The sequence below is a fragment of the Nicotiana sylvestris genome, chromosome 10 (assembly GCF_000393655.2).
Source record: "Nicotiana sylvestris chromosome 10, ASM39365v2, whole genome shotgun sequence".
Taxonomy (NCBI): domain Eukaryota; kingdom Viridiplantae; phylum Streptophyta; class Magnoliopsida; order Solanales; family Solanaceae; genus Nicotiana; species Nicotiana sylvestris.
In genome coordinates this window covers 144,879,077-144,894,592 of record NC_091066.1, presented here as the reverse complement: position 1 = coordinate 144,894,592, position 15,516 = coordinate 144,879,077, and the positions used below count along the sequence as shown (strand labels likewise).

At 35.6% G+C, this 15,516-nt stretch overlaps 1 protein-coding gene across 1 annotated transcript; it reads right to left on the bottom strand.

Annotated features, from left to right (window-relative positions):
- Positions 1-1,680: 1,680 nt before the first annotated feature.
- On the bottom strand, positions 1,681-2,121 carry LOC138880073 (uncharacterized mitochondrial protein AtMg00810-like). Its single transcript, XM_070159726.1, has one exon. It carries the CDS (start codon positions 2,119-2,121, stop codon positions 1,681-1,683), a length of 441 nt encoding a protein of 146 aa, XP_070015827.1.
- Positions 2,122-15,516: the final 13,395 nt, after the last annotated feature.

The window sequence follows — 15,516 nt, the reverse complement described above, 5'->3', positions numbered from 1 at the left end:
CACGAGTAGGTGCACGAGGTGTTTATCAGTGATTGCAGACAACTCTAGCGCAGTTCTTAGCACGTTCGAGGACGAACGTATGTTTAAGTGGGAAAGAATATAATGACCTGATCATTCGTATTGAGCTCTAGCGCGTCGTTCGGCAGTTTGAGGCCATGAGTAGCTTAACTTCGGGTATTATGACTTGTACGCATGGTCAGAATTGAATTTCGGGAAGTTCAGAGTTGATTTGGAAGGAAATTCTCATTTCAAAAGCTTTAAGTTGGCAGAATTGACTAAGATTAGATTTTGGAGTAAACGACCTTGGAATCAGGATTTAAAGGTTCCAACAGGTTCGTATATATTTGAGTTCGTGAGATTATGGATAAACTTTATCTTCGATCCGGGCACGTGGGCCCGAGGGTGATTTTTATCGACTTTTCGATCGGGGTTAGAAAATATTGTAAATTGGATTATAATGGGTATTTGAGCATATATTAATGGGTTGCATAATTATTGGCTAGTTTTGGAGCGTTGTGCATCGATTTGTGTCATCGGAAGGGCTTGGGATACCGGTTATGGAACTTCGGAGCGAGGTGAGTCTCCTTTCTAACATTGTAAGAGAGAATTGTCCCCATAGGCAAATTAATTGGATATGTGCTCCTATTTGTGGGGGCTATGTACGCACGAGGTGACATGAGTCAGTGCGTAGCTACTATTATGCTTAAGTCCGGGTAGTCTAGGGCCCAAAAGCATGCTTTACTTGTAATATTTGCATCCTTGTTGTCAATTTAATAATTCTTAAAACATATCGAACATGTAAATAAATTTCTAAAAGGCTAGACATCATTCTTGACATTTAAAGAGAAACTTGCCTTTTCATGCATAATTGCTCCTTGATGAATTCTTGATTTGACTGCTTGAATGTGTTTATCTATTGTGGAACGATCCGAATGCCTCGGTATATTAAATAGATGCATCTATGGTTCGTGCCATTCGATCCTCTGGCAGTGCACATTTTAAATATTTGTTGGATCAGGCCGTATGACCTCGACATGATTTGTGCATGCTTGTATTGCTCGACTTGCAAATTTATAAATGAGGATATTGCCTTCTTGGATTGAGAATAAATGTATAAAAATGAAAACGAATATGGAAATTCCCTATTAATAAAAGAGTTTTTTACTTGCTTCATTTTATTGAGTTACAACCATGTTTGTAAACATCCTCGATTTACTATATTATCAGTATATTATTATTTGACCGCTAGTAAGTGTCGAAGTTGACCTCTCGTCTCTACTTCTTCGAGATTAGACAGGATAATTACTGGGTACATGTTGTTTTCGTACTCATGCTACACTTGCTGTGCATTTTTGTTGCACATGCTTATGTACATCTAGTGGCCTCGTTGGGCGCAACAACATAGTTGATACAGAGACTTAGGTGAGCTGCATCTCTCGAGACGATCCGCATCCAGCAGAGTCTCTTTCAGAGTATAGTAGTTCTTTTCTGTCCAATTGTATTTCGGACAATTATCGTATTTTACTTTACTTCCTAGAAATTTGCTCATGCACTTGTGACACCGATTTTGGGATATCTATGGTATTACTCAGTAGTTTAAAATTGTTAACAGTATCACTATTTGTTCAGTGAAATTTATTATTTATTGTTAAATGTATAAAAGAAATGATTTCAGAAATATTAAAACGAGAAATTACTAGTTATTTGGTGTTGGCTTGCCTGACAGTTGTGTTCGGCGCCATCGCGACCCTTAGTGGATTTTGGGTCGTGACATTCATAGTGAGACTTCTTAGGTGCATGCATAAATTGACTTAGTGACTGCACTGCATATGAGATATCTGGCCTTGTTATTGTAAGATACAAAAGCTTTCCTATGAGCCTTTGATAGCTCCCTTTGTCTTCCAGCAATTCATCTCCCTTACTTGTGTCTGTGCAAGTGTCAACCTCATTGCTTGTCAGCTTCAAGTTCTGATCCATTGGTGTCTCTTTGGGCTTAGAACCTGCCAAGCCTGCATCAGAAATCATCTCTAAGGCATATTTTCTTTGAGTCATAAGAATTCCCTCATTTGCTCTAGCAAATTCTATGCCTAAGAAGTATTTGACTTCTCTAAGTTCTTTCATCTTGAAGTGTTGATGTAGAGACTCTTATGCATTTTTAATTTCCTGTAGATCATTCCCTGTAACAAGTAGATCATCTATATAGACCAGATGAAGATATGCTTGAGACAGCTTCATATTCTATTATTTAGAAGTTTGCTTAAGCCCATATAAGGACTTAAGTAGCCTACAAACTTTATGCTCCCTTGGATACTAAATCCTTGGGGCAAAGTCATGTAAACTTCCTCTTTAAGATCTCCATTCAAAAAAGCATTCTGAACATACATTTGAAAGATAGGCCAGTGCTTGAGAGCAGCAATGGCAATGACAACTCTCATAGTAGTCATCTTAGCAACTGGAGAGAAAATATCATGGAAATCTAACCCTTCATCTTGTGTAAAGCCTTTAGAAACTAATCTAGCCTTGAATGTTTCTATGGTACCATCTGTATTATACTTTATTTTATACACCCATTTGCATCCAATAGGTGTTTTACCAGCAGGTAAGTCAACTACAGACCAAGTGTTATTCTGCTCTAGTGCTTCAATTTCAAGTTCCATAGCTTCAATCCATCTGTGATCTTTACTAGCTTCATGAAAAGATGAGGGTTCAATATCAGCAGAAAAAAAAGTAAGAAATGCTTTGAAAGAAGGAGAAAGGTGAGTATATGAAACAAAATATTAAATAGGATGAGAAGTGGAAGAAGTAGATGGTAAGGGTGGATGAACATAATCAGTCAAGCAAATTAGAGGCTTGCTAGTTCTCCCAAACTTCCTTGGTAAGTTATGTGAGGAATAAGTGCTAGGTTCAGTAGAGGTAGCAGGATCAATGGGAGAGGAAGAGAGTAAGGTGTCTGATGGGATTGACTCTGCATCAGGGAATGAAGTTTTTGTCAATAGAGGACTGTGAGGTTCTGAAGGTGAAGCTAGCAAGTTGGTAATTGGAGATGAAGGCAGTGAAGTGGATGATGTATGAGTAGATGAACCTGGTTCATAGTCTAGTGATGAAGAAGGAGAGAAGGTCTCAGAACTTGTTTCAGGTATGACTATTGAGGAATCATGATGAGATGATAGAAATTTCTCTTTTGGACATTTGAAAGGAAAGATATTTTCTTTAAAGACAACATCTCGACTGACAAAGGTCCTTCCAGAGTTAAGGTCATACAATTTATAGCCTTTTTGTGTAGAAGCATATCCCAGAAGAACATCAGGAATGGATTTTGGTTGGAATTTGTCACAAGAGTCAAGTCTGGTAGCAAAAAAGGCATCCTATTATTCTTAGGTGATCCAGTTTAGGGGAGCAACCATGAAAGAGCTGATAAGGAGTCTTTCCATGCAAAACAGTGCTAGGCAGCCTATTTATGAGATAAGTGGCTGCTAGAATACATTCACCCCACATTTTTAAAGGCAATGCAGTATGAAATCTCAAGGCTCTGCTTACTTCAAGTAGGTATCTGTGCTTCCTTTCTACAACTCCATTTTGTTGGAGAGTATAGACACAACTACTTTGATTCACAATCCCTTTGGTTTGAATTAGATTAGAACATAGAGAATTGAAGAACTCATATCCATTATCAGACCTGAAGGTCTTGACAGTAGAAGAAAATTGATTTTCCACCAAACAAAGAAAATTTGATAGAATCACATAGACATCACTTTTCAGTCTTAAGAGAAAGGTCCAAGTCATTCTTGAAAAATCATCAACAAGAGTTAGGAAATATCTATAACCATTGTAAGTGTTTACTCTATAAGGACCCCATACATCCATATGAACAAGTTCAAAGGAACATTTTGATCATGAAACACTAGTAGGAAATGTCAATCTAGTTTGTTTAGCTAATGGACAAACATGACAGTTACAAGAACTAAGATTAGACAACAATGTCTTTATTGTAGGTATCTTCTTAAGAACTGAATGAGGAGCATGACCAAGCCTTTGATACCACAACATAGTTGAGGAAGCAGACTGGTCAGTAGTCATACAGGTGGAAATGAGAGGTACAACAGGCTTGGAAGGATTGAGGATGTAGAGTCCATCCTTGAGGCTACCAATCCCCCTCACCTTGCCACTGAAGAGGTCCTGAAAGAGACAGAAATTAGGATAAAAAGAGAATTTACAATTTAGCTCCTTGGTATATCTGGACACATATAGCAGATTATACTTGAACTTAGGCACATAAAGCAAATCATGTAGAGTTTGATTGTTAGACAAAGAATATGACCCTGTATGAGTGATCTAAGTACTTTGTCCATTTGGTAAATGGACTGAAGTAGACTTGGAATGAGAAACAGACTTAGGACAAGACAACAGATCTAAGGAAGGAACTATGTGATTTGAAGCGCGAGTGTCAATGGTCCACTTAATTTGGTCAGTGATTGAATTACCTGCCCTATTAGCCACATCTACTGGTGTTTGTTCTTCTGCTGGTCCTTTTTCCTTGCTCAACATTCTGAGTATTGATGATAGGCTATAATTACATATTTTAGTTGATTATTACACTCTACTTTATTGCACTTTAGTTGAGTTTGCGCTTTAATCGCTAGTGTTTTGCACTAATTGTGTGTTTTATGCCTTGTAGGAGTGATTCCGAGCTATATAGATGTTATGGAATGAATTCTAGTGATTTGGAGCTTTTAAGTCTGAGCAAAAGCCCAAGGAATTAAGTCGGGATCGTGTTCGGGGGTCAAATTTGATAGTTAAGAACAAACGAAGACTCGAGTAGGCATATTGCGCATTGTCTAGTAAAATAGACATAACGTTTTGCTCGGAATTTCATTTGGGCTCCACAATATATGGTTGGAAAGATAACTTAAGGGCTACAACTTTTATGTTTTACGTATTTCCAAATTTGCAATAGAACAGGGTGAAAAGTGCGCATCAATTGCGCGACCGCGCTCGTCAGGCAGAATCAAAGTGGATATGCGCGGTCTGAGCGCGGCCGCGCACGTCCTATTTGGAAAATGTGTCCTTTTTTGCATAGGAAAAGGTGTAATTGTTTGGGCCCAACCCTACTTGGTATATATACATGGAAAAACGGTATTTTGAAAACTTTTGATATAATTTAGACCTAAGGAGGCAGAGACACAATATGAGCAAGGCGGAGAATTCTTTTATGAGTTTTTCCTTTCTATTCCTATTTTTCATTGTTGGTTATGGATTTTAGTATTGTAGTTTTACATACTATTATGAATAGCTATTTTGTTCTCTAGGATTTTGATGGAACCTTTTGTAGGATAAATTCTTGTTATGTTTTTATATAATTGAGCCGTAGGATTTCTCTACTTGTTCAACTACGTGTTGATTGTTGTTGATTGAATGACCATCGATTGACTGTGCCTATTTATTATGTGTTGCTTGAGAAAGTATATATATTTAGGTGGTTGTTGAACAACGTCACTCCTAACGTATGTGAGAAATCAACACGGCGGGTTTGAAGGTAGGTTTAGAAATAACAAAGCCTTGACGTGGTCATAGTGAGCGGTTAGATGAAGCCAACTAGCATAGTTTGAGAGAATATGTCTAGTAAATTGTTGTAGCTGCTCGAAAGAGAATTACAGCACCTAAAGTGCTCACGATTAGTAGAGAATACATCGGCAAAATTGTAGGAAACATAGTTGGAAGGATTCCGACAATTGAAAAAATCATAACTCTAGACCTCCTTAATTTAGTCTCCAACCCTTTGTCTCGTTAGTTGATAATTTTACCGCTTTATAATATTTGCTAGTTAATTAGTTAGAAACATAAATCTCAATCTTTATAATTTTGAAAATTGTTCAAACTTGTCTTTTTAGTGATATTAAACAGATATAGCTAAGCCTTAGTTCTCTGTGGGATTCGACTCCGGACTTTTAGACCGGATTATATATGCAGCGACCACTTATCTTTTTTAGGACTTGTCACACCTCCTTTTTTACCCGAAAGGGATATAAGGGAGTTTTTCCAATTAAAGTGACAATAATCGAAACAAGATTATTTATTCGAATTCAGAGTCGCCACATGGGATAATTTATGATGTCCCAAGTCATTGGTTTAAAATCCCGAATTGAGGAAGTTTGACTCTGTTTTACAGTCTGCGAAACACAAAAATTCCGGTAAGGAATTCTGTTAACCCGGAAGAAGGTGTTAGGCATTCCGGAGTTCCGCAATTCTAGCACGGTTGCTTTAATAATTATATATGAATTAATTAAATTATTTAATTACTTATTTTTAAACCTATGGACATGTTTACCTCTTACCGCTTTTATTTGCTTAATTATTCCTAAATTGGGAGTTATCTAGAAAAATGAGTCACGCGTACGTGTACTCATTTCGTTTGGCGCGTCAATAATGGTGTCATGCGTACGTGTCCACAATTAATCACGCTTTATTATTATTAAGAAATTTTGGTTGAAGTTGCGCGAACGCATACCTCGATTTATTTTAAAAATCATAATTATGTCATGCGAACGTGTACACAATCGCGATGATAAATTTAAACATATTCATAATTCTTCCCAAACTTTGAGATTATTGCGATGCCAAATTTATGAACAAGATATTATTGGGGCAAATAGACTAGCTAACATGATCTATTACTTGGCCAGATTCCTTATAGTCCAAGGCCTACCTAATGGCCCATTCTTATTCCTTGCCAAGAAAGAAACAACTCCAATTTTTCCATCTACCCGATTAAACACATTTATTCAAGATCCCGAGACTACATGCATCACAATCGAAATAAAAGCTAATTAAAATAATTTAATTAAAAACTAAAACATGCTACTCAAATAACGTAGAATCACAAATCAACCAACACGCGCATCAAGCTATTATAACACAAGAAAAATGAGAAATGGACCTTTTATTGATGAACAATGTTGAAAGTTGCAAGTCAATCGGGCTAAACAAAGCAACAATCCTTTGACTGAAACACCAAAATTACAAACCGGAACCTCAACTCGACACCAGAATCAACCTCGGCGTGCAAGTGAACACTGGCGCCAAACCTCAAACTCTACTATCTTTATCCATATGTTTTCCTTCCGTTTTGGCTGATTCCAAAAATCAATTCCAACACCACAATTTTTCTAATGGATCAGAATCTAAAATTGGACTAAAGTTTCTATCCAAATTCCATTTCCTCCATCCTTGTGTGCGTGTGTTGTTTGTTTTTTCGTTTTTTGTGTATGTATTTCCTCACTAATGCCTGGAATAAGTGATATCACTATGTAATTCAATGGTTCAAGTGAACTTAAGACCTGACTATTTGCTGCTTCACTAGACTCGGCAAAACTTAAATTGGAAATGCCTCACAAATTCGCGTATTTTATTTCATAAAGGGACGATACTAATCCCTCACAAATGCCTTGAGGCACGACAAAGTTCTTTAACTATAGAGTTACAGAGAGAGATCGGGAGTGAGGGTGGGGAACGTCTGCTGGGTTCGAAGATTTTTTGCTATTCTGCCGTTTTTTGTGTGTTAGCTAGGTCTAAGGATTGATAACTTAGGGTAATTTTTCTATAATTGAGTATTTTATATGGAAGTGTGAAAGGATTATGACCATTGGATTAGAAGGAAATAGATGACTAGAATTAAATCTGGCACTTAAGTGGGCTAATAGGTTGAGAAGAATATGCTAAGGGTAATTGGGCAGGACTATGTCTTTTGGGTTTGAACTTAGGCTAAAAAAACCAAATAATACAATGTATCTATAAAAATATAAAAAGCACTCTAAATTAAAATAAACTAATATAAAACTAAATACTATGAGTGAAACTAAATTTTTTGTATTTTCAAATGTTATAATACTATAAATATAAATATACTATTGACTTTAACCTAAAGATGAATTTTTTTTTTTGTGATTTTTTTTTGTGATAAAATAAAGTAAAAGAGTCAAAAGTATTTAAAATAACGATATTAAACGTAAACTAAATATTTTACACTAAAAATGTGTAAAATCTTGGGGAGGGTCAAAAATCACATGTCTACAGGACTAGAGTTGGGCATGATCAAGTATCTGTTAGTACTGCTCAGGTGTGAAGATAGGAGCTGCTGCATTGATCATGCCATTTATCATACCAATTCCATCAGTTCCTATTTACTTATTCTCCTCCATTACACTCATATTATGTGCTGCAGGTGTGTAGTTGTCATTAGGTCCTCTTCTTTTGTTATTGAGCTTAAAACCCCGTGGATACCCTACCAACTTATAACAAGTTTCTCTTTTGTGTCCTTTTATTTTACAATAATCACAAAATAGATTTGTGTTCCTTTTAAACTTCACATTTGAGTTGTTTGCCGATACATAAGAGCTACTTTCAGTATTCATAGGTCCACTTCCTAGAATTTCACTATGTACACCATATCCACTGCTCAGCCTTTGACTTTCTTCCTAAACAATCATTGAATATGCTTGATCGAGTGAAGGTGTTGGTTGCATCATTAGTATTTGACTCCTCTAAGGTGCATAAGTATCATTTAATCCCATTAAGAAATTCATAAGTTTCTGTTGGCGAAGAAACTCAACAAATATTTTAGATTTCTCATAGTCACATGGTTCAGGTATTATTAACTCAAATTCATCCCAGAGATCATTGAGGTTAGAGAAATAGGTAGATACACTAGAAATTCCCTATGTTAGGCAGCTAATTTCCCTATTCATATGATATACCTTAGTAGCATTAATCTTGTCAAAACAATCCTTAAGTACTTTCCAGACCTTCTGTGCATTTGAAGAGTACACAATTTCCTTCTTGAGTTCCTTAGCCACAGAACTTTGAATCCATGACTGCACTATGGCATTGCAACGATCCCACTACCTTAATTAAAAGACATTCTTCTCGTACTGCTCTCTAGTAAAAGTTCCATCAATAAATCCAAGTTTATTTTTCACAAGGAGTGATGTCTCCATAGATCGCCTCCATAGATCGCCTCCATTCCGAGTAATTTTCAGTTCCAATTAACAATTGAGGAACAAGTGTTGATACCCAATTTTTCATCATATATTTTTAATACATATATATACTTTCAAAATAGCACATATGCAGTTATAAGCATGCATAACATTTTTATAATTTTTTCTATAATTTTTAAAAGCTCCAAATTGATTTATTCCTTCTCTTTTTATTTACAAAATTTCCAATAATTATCTTTCAAATTATTTTTGTGGTGATTTAGTCATCTAAATTCTTTATTTATGCCAAAATAGTGTTTAAACATTTTAGTGCATTTTTATAATTGTATTTACATTTTTAGGCTAAATTGCATATCTTTGCAATAATAGTCCATGTTAACGTATAATTACATTATTGATGCATAAAATGATATTTTATATTTTTAAAATATTAAACAACTATTTTAAATTATTTAGTACACGCAGATATTTTTTGGAAATCATTTATTATTTTTATAAATTATTTGACTATTAAAAGTGGCTATTAAAATCTAGCCTATTTTATTTTCAATTTCAGCCCCAATCTAACTCAATTACCAGCCCAATCCCCAACTAAATTACCCACCCCAAACCCAGCTACCCCGATCCGGCCCCCTAAAACCCTTTAATCCCGGCCGTTGATCATAGAGATCAACGGCCACAAACGACCCTTCCTAAAATAAACTAACCTATACCCCCCAAACCCTAATCATTTCCATCTTCTCACCGCCGTCATCTGTTCCTCTCATCTCTCAAAATCTCTCAACCTAACCCTAATCGAACCTCACTGACCCTCGTCCATGGCCATCTCCAATGACTTCTCACCACTCCCCAGGCCTCCAATGGCCTCCCTCACGTTAGTCTTACCATCTCCAGGGTCTTCAAGGGACCAGGGCTAGTTGGCTTGCATCTATGGTCACTTTCTCGCCTGTTTCAGGCCGTTCCAGTGGGATTCCGAGTAAGATCGTCCTATATTGACTACGATCTATGAGTTTCTAAGTATGTTTCTTCACCTCTGTGCCGTTCTCTTCGAAACCCTAATTTCATTTTCTAAACCTCTTAGATCCGTACAGATCTAAGATGATTTAAGCTTGTTTCATGTGAGTTTTACAACAACCTTGAGGTTCTTTACAAGGATCATATGATTTTCAAGTGATTTTCATCTTTTTCTAATCTAGGGTTTCTGGAATTCCTTTTACAAAATGTTTGATAACTTTTTGTATTTAATCTTCTGCTTCTCATATGTTTTGACTGATTTTATAAGTTTGCTACAACCTTAGCTTGCTTGTACTGAAAGCCCTAATTTTTGGGGTTCTTCATTTGGTTTCTGAGTACTGGTACATCTGATTGTGTTCTTGCTTTGGGTTCTTGTGATTTTTCGTGATTTTCTTGTCCTAATATACTTCTACTGAATTTCTTAGTTCAACCCTTTCACTGATTCTATATGCTTGTGTTCATCCTGACTATTCATGTTAAGACCTGTATCTCTCTCATTGAATCAGTGTCGTCATTTACCCTTTTGTTTTGCTAAAAGTTATGTGTCGATTCCTGACTATTCATGTCTTGCCTTATTTTATATGCTAAAATTGCTGACTCTTTCATGACTTTCTCTTTGTTTAAATCTTTGATTATTCTGATCCCTTATTTCCTCGTTTAATTTGAGTACTTTCCCTTAAACTTTCGATTCTTATCTCTCTACTCGACTTGATAGAATTGCCTGCCTTAATGAATTTTCCCTTGCCTTGTTTGTATTTTACTGATTCTTACTAATTGTTTCCTTAATTAAACTTCTATTCATTTACCCCTAATTACCTACCCTATACCCAAAGCTTACTTGATTCTTTTCCTTAAATACTTAGCTTGCTTTTATCGTTGATGTAATTGTCCCTTGATTAAGGGAAGGACTTGCTGATTCATATGTGACTTCCCTGATTTACTACTTAATTGATCTCTTACCTTATTTGTTAAGTTTTGATTACTATATAAACCCCCTCTTATTTTAAGTTCTGAACAACGAATAATAGTTCAAAAAATACTACTCTTTACACTCTAAAGTTCTCTTTCTCTTCTACTACTTGTGATATTCCCTGATCTAGCCAGCTGAAAGCCAAAGCTAGATATTGGAACTTTATTTGCTTTATATTCTGCACCCTTTTTTTCAACTGGTATGTATCTAGTTAAGTTTTGAAATCCAAACCCTATGTGTTTCATTCCTGCACTAGTTCATCAGTTATGAATTCAACTTGTGTTCCTGTTTACTTCTTTGCTCAACATGTCTAAATTTTGTCTTGATCAATGCATGCTTTATTTTCTGCACTCTTTCCTGCTTACTTCTTCACCTAACATGTCCAAACTGTATGTTCAATCCTGTTCAAGACATACCAACTATTATCTATGTCTTAACTACTGAGTCTCTAAGATCCCAAGTGTGTTATGCAATTTGTTGACTATATGTTTCCTCTATACCCTATCCATGTACCCCAATGTGACTCTTATGTACCCCCAATCCTTTTATCCCTATGTGAATCTGTTTGTTAAGTGTTCTTTTCTGAATCTGGATTTCTCTTATGACCAATTGATTGCCAGCTGTTTTGGTACTCTCCTCAAACCGTTTCAGCACTAATGGTTTTCAAAGAGTTCTTTTCAATCTTAATACCTTTATGTTAAACTCCTTCAACTGTTATGCACTCTCACTTTACTCTTAGAATACTAGTTTCTGCCCCTCTGACATGTGTACTGACTTGAGATCCTTGAGATCTCTCTGAACTCTGGCATGTCAGAGCTGGCCTTTCCACATTGCACCTAAGTCAGTTATTATTTGAGAAAAGGTGTGAGCACTGCTCGGAATCCTTGAGATCCTTAAGGAACTCTGACACACCTAGACATGAAATTATCTATGGAACTTTGACATTTTAGGCTATTGGAGGCTTGGGAAGTCATTCGAGCCTACTGCAAGCTCCCTATAGATTAACTACTGTTTATTTATATATTTTATTCATTGGTCTGTATAATTATTGTAAACAACATTGGGGTGATTAATGAAAATGTGGGTAGTCATATATATGTTGGGTAGCTTGGGTAGATACCATGCCTATAGGGCTGTGTTAATTCAAATGTGTTTACTATGTTTGCTTTACTTCCACAATATTAGAAACCATGCCTATAGGATTTAAATGACTTTAATAATAGAGAACATGCCTATAGGGTTAAAATTAGCTTTATAATTAGATATCATGCCTATAGGGTTAAAATCAGATTTATAATTAGATATCATGCCCATAGAGTGTAAAGTAATTGAAGCTCAATTTTCATTACAGCATGTATTCAAATTCGCCTCCCTAGAAATCATGTCTATAGGTTCAAAGTCAGCTTTTAATACCTAGATACCATGCCTATAAGAATTAAAATCACCTCTAATAGAAATCATGCCTATAGAACTTAAAACCAGTTTAGTTAAGTAAATCAGTTTAATTCACGTTTGTTTATTCTGAATTGGGTTACTTAATTAATCTGTCCGTTTCTTAATAAGTTTTCAAATACGTCCTTAAGTTAATACTGCTAGAAAGCATGTCTATAGGATCTCAAGTTGTCGTTTAAAAATTATTTTTGTCGTTTTAATGCATTCATAATCAATATAGATGTCATGCTCTTAGGACACCACTGTTATGCATTTAGGCAAGCCTATAGGGCGATTAAAGTCCTGCAACTATAAAACTGCTTTTTAAAACTGCTCGCATTCACAGGTCTAAAATCAGTAGGTCTTTGACACTTCAGTCTTAATTCAATGCTGTATAATCCCTGCTCACTTAGATATCATGTTCTAGGATTTTCTTAAAATACTTGACTGTTGTTTGAAGATGTGCACTTACTTGTTATATTTGTGAAGGTGAATGTGAGCCTCTAATTTGTTCTCTTTAAATGCAGTCCTAATTATTTTCTATTGACGCCTAGACTTTTATCCTTTAAAACCTTAGGAAGTTCTAGAACTGCCTAAATTAGAGGTCCTAAATACCTCCAGGGCCACAAGGAAGGGATGGGTAGTGCACGCATAGGACATTATCAAGGCTATTAGAACGCTTTAGGTTATGACCAAGGGGAGGGAATTGGGTAGTAAGGATATGATGACTACGCGCTAATGTCACGTGTAGGCCCTCATTGAGGAGTGTTTACCGGGCATTGTGTGGGGTGATCCTGTAGGCTAACCAACCTAGGACCCCTCTTTCCCAATTTCCGTTGTTTAAATAAATTTACTTTCCTTTATATATGTGTAACTTGTTCAAACCTTTTCTTTTATTCCATTACTTGAACCATACATGAATGTCAAAACATGCCTTTACTTGCAAGAGTGTGTTAAAATTATTTATTTGCTAAAATGACTAATTCACATAGTATAAGTTTGGCCGGGACCCACCGTTGTGGACCGCGAAGGGTGCCTAACCATTTCCCTCAAGGTTATTTCGAGCCCTTACCCTAAATCTCTGGTAATGCAAACTTGTCTAAGAGTTAATTGCTCTAGGTGCCCTAATACACCATAATCCGTTAGGTGGCGACTCATCAAACACCCAATTCCCAAAAGGAAATGAGTTATTACCCCCATGAATGTCGAAACCCGGACTTCTCTCTCCGCGGAGGAAAAAAAGGGGCACGACAACAAGTGACATACCTGGTGTATCTGAAGGATGAACATATAGAGGATCATTACAATCAATCTGTTGATTGTTTGCATGTGAAGATCCAACTGTGATTTGAGGTGAATCAAGCGTCATTTTGACGGAAAATTGGTAGAAAGAAACAGATCTGAGGAAAAATTAAAAACTGAAAGAAGAAGAGATCAAAGAGCAGGTGAAATAGAAGAGAAGCATAGGAAGTTGATCTGGTGAAATGCTCGTTGCTCAGTCGCGAAGAACCACGACTCTGATACCATGTTAAAATCTAACCCTAGGTTTTGCCATTGATGAGCTCGAACAAGAGAAGGAACAGAGAGAGAGAATTAGAGAGAAGGAACGGAACTGGAAAATGAAGAAACCGTTTCTTCTGTTAATTGCTTAGCTATAAATGAACTGTACACCCTTTATTATACTAACTAACATAACTAATCATCTATTAACTTCCTTAACTAATCCCTTCAAGAATAGTACTACATAAATACATAAATGTACAACTATTTACAACTTCTAATTTCAACATCTTTTAATTATATGCCTACCCAATTTTTTCTTCTTTTTTTAGAGTAATATTTAAAGAATTTTCTCCACGAAGTTGCCTCCTTTACGAAAGTGGACAGACAGTTTCTAAAGGAATTGGCTCTTTCAAGATGGTTTGTTGAAGCCATCCAAATGAAAGCGATGTCTCTTCTGAAAATTGAAAGCTACGTATGAACTACTATTTGGAAACCCCACAATACAATGTCCATTTTTAATTCAATACACACACTCTGAAATATTTTTTTCTCCATACTCAGAAGTTTCTAACCCGAACCCAAAATCTCTCTTTCAGGGTGGAGGATCATATCAATCCCATCACAATTCATGTCGGTCTATTAGGACTCAATGGAGTGTAAATTAAATAAAATATTTAAAGAAGAAATAAATGATAGTTTGGAAAAATATTAATCTTATTAAATGAATTTTTCAAAATGTGTGCAAAAATCTTTAAAGTCAAATAGTACTTCCTCTGTCTCTTATTATGTGTCGTGTTTCTATTTTACACACTCCTTAAGAAATATTAATTAGGAAAGGGATTTGACTATTCTACCCTTATTTATGTCTTAAGATATAATCTCTCTTCATTGAATATTTATTCTATTTATGTGTTATCTTCACTTTCAAGAACAATTATTACTAAGGGTAAAAAAAAAAAATTAATTTTGTTTTGAATTTTTAAAATAAAGAATTTGAGACAACTATATTTAGTAACCACGACTACTAATGTAAAACGGAGGGAGTAACTACTGGAAAAGTAAGTCGGAATCAAAATAGTCATAACGCAATGTTAGTGCATGCTTCTTGAGTTCTTTTGTGATATATTCAACAAAATATCAGAATTAAATTTAGTGCTTTATCAATCACGCCGCAATTGGTTACCCTTCAATTTTCTTTCTCAAAACTTTCTTTACCCCACTCAAAATTTTACATCATTTGATATTGACTCATAGTTGAAATTTCGGTAGCCAGTTTATATCATATCAATGTCAAATCATATTGGAAACAAGTCACAATGAAAGTGACTAGATTTGATAATAGAAGATGCTAAACAAACAATAAATCAATTAACTACGAAAGTTAAAAATAAAAAAAAGTACCTAATTAAGCCAATCACGAATTCACGATCATCAGTCAAAGCAACAACTCATGCAAAAATTAAGTTCTTTAATTAGCTTCACTTGGCTTTCAATCAATGTCACGACCCTAAACCTAGACCCAATCGTAATGTCGTCTCTCGTGAAGACAAGGCCAGCCGACACAATACTCAATTCATTTTAACAATTAAAATAACACAATTTAAG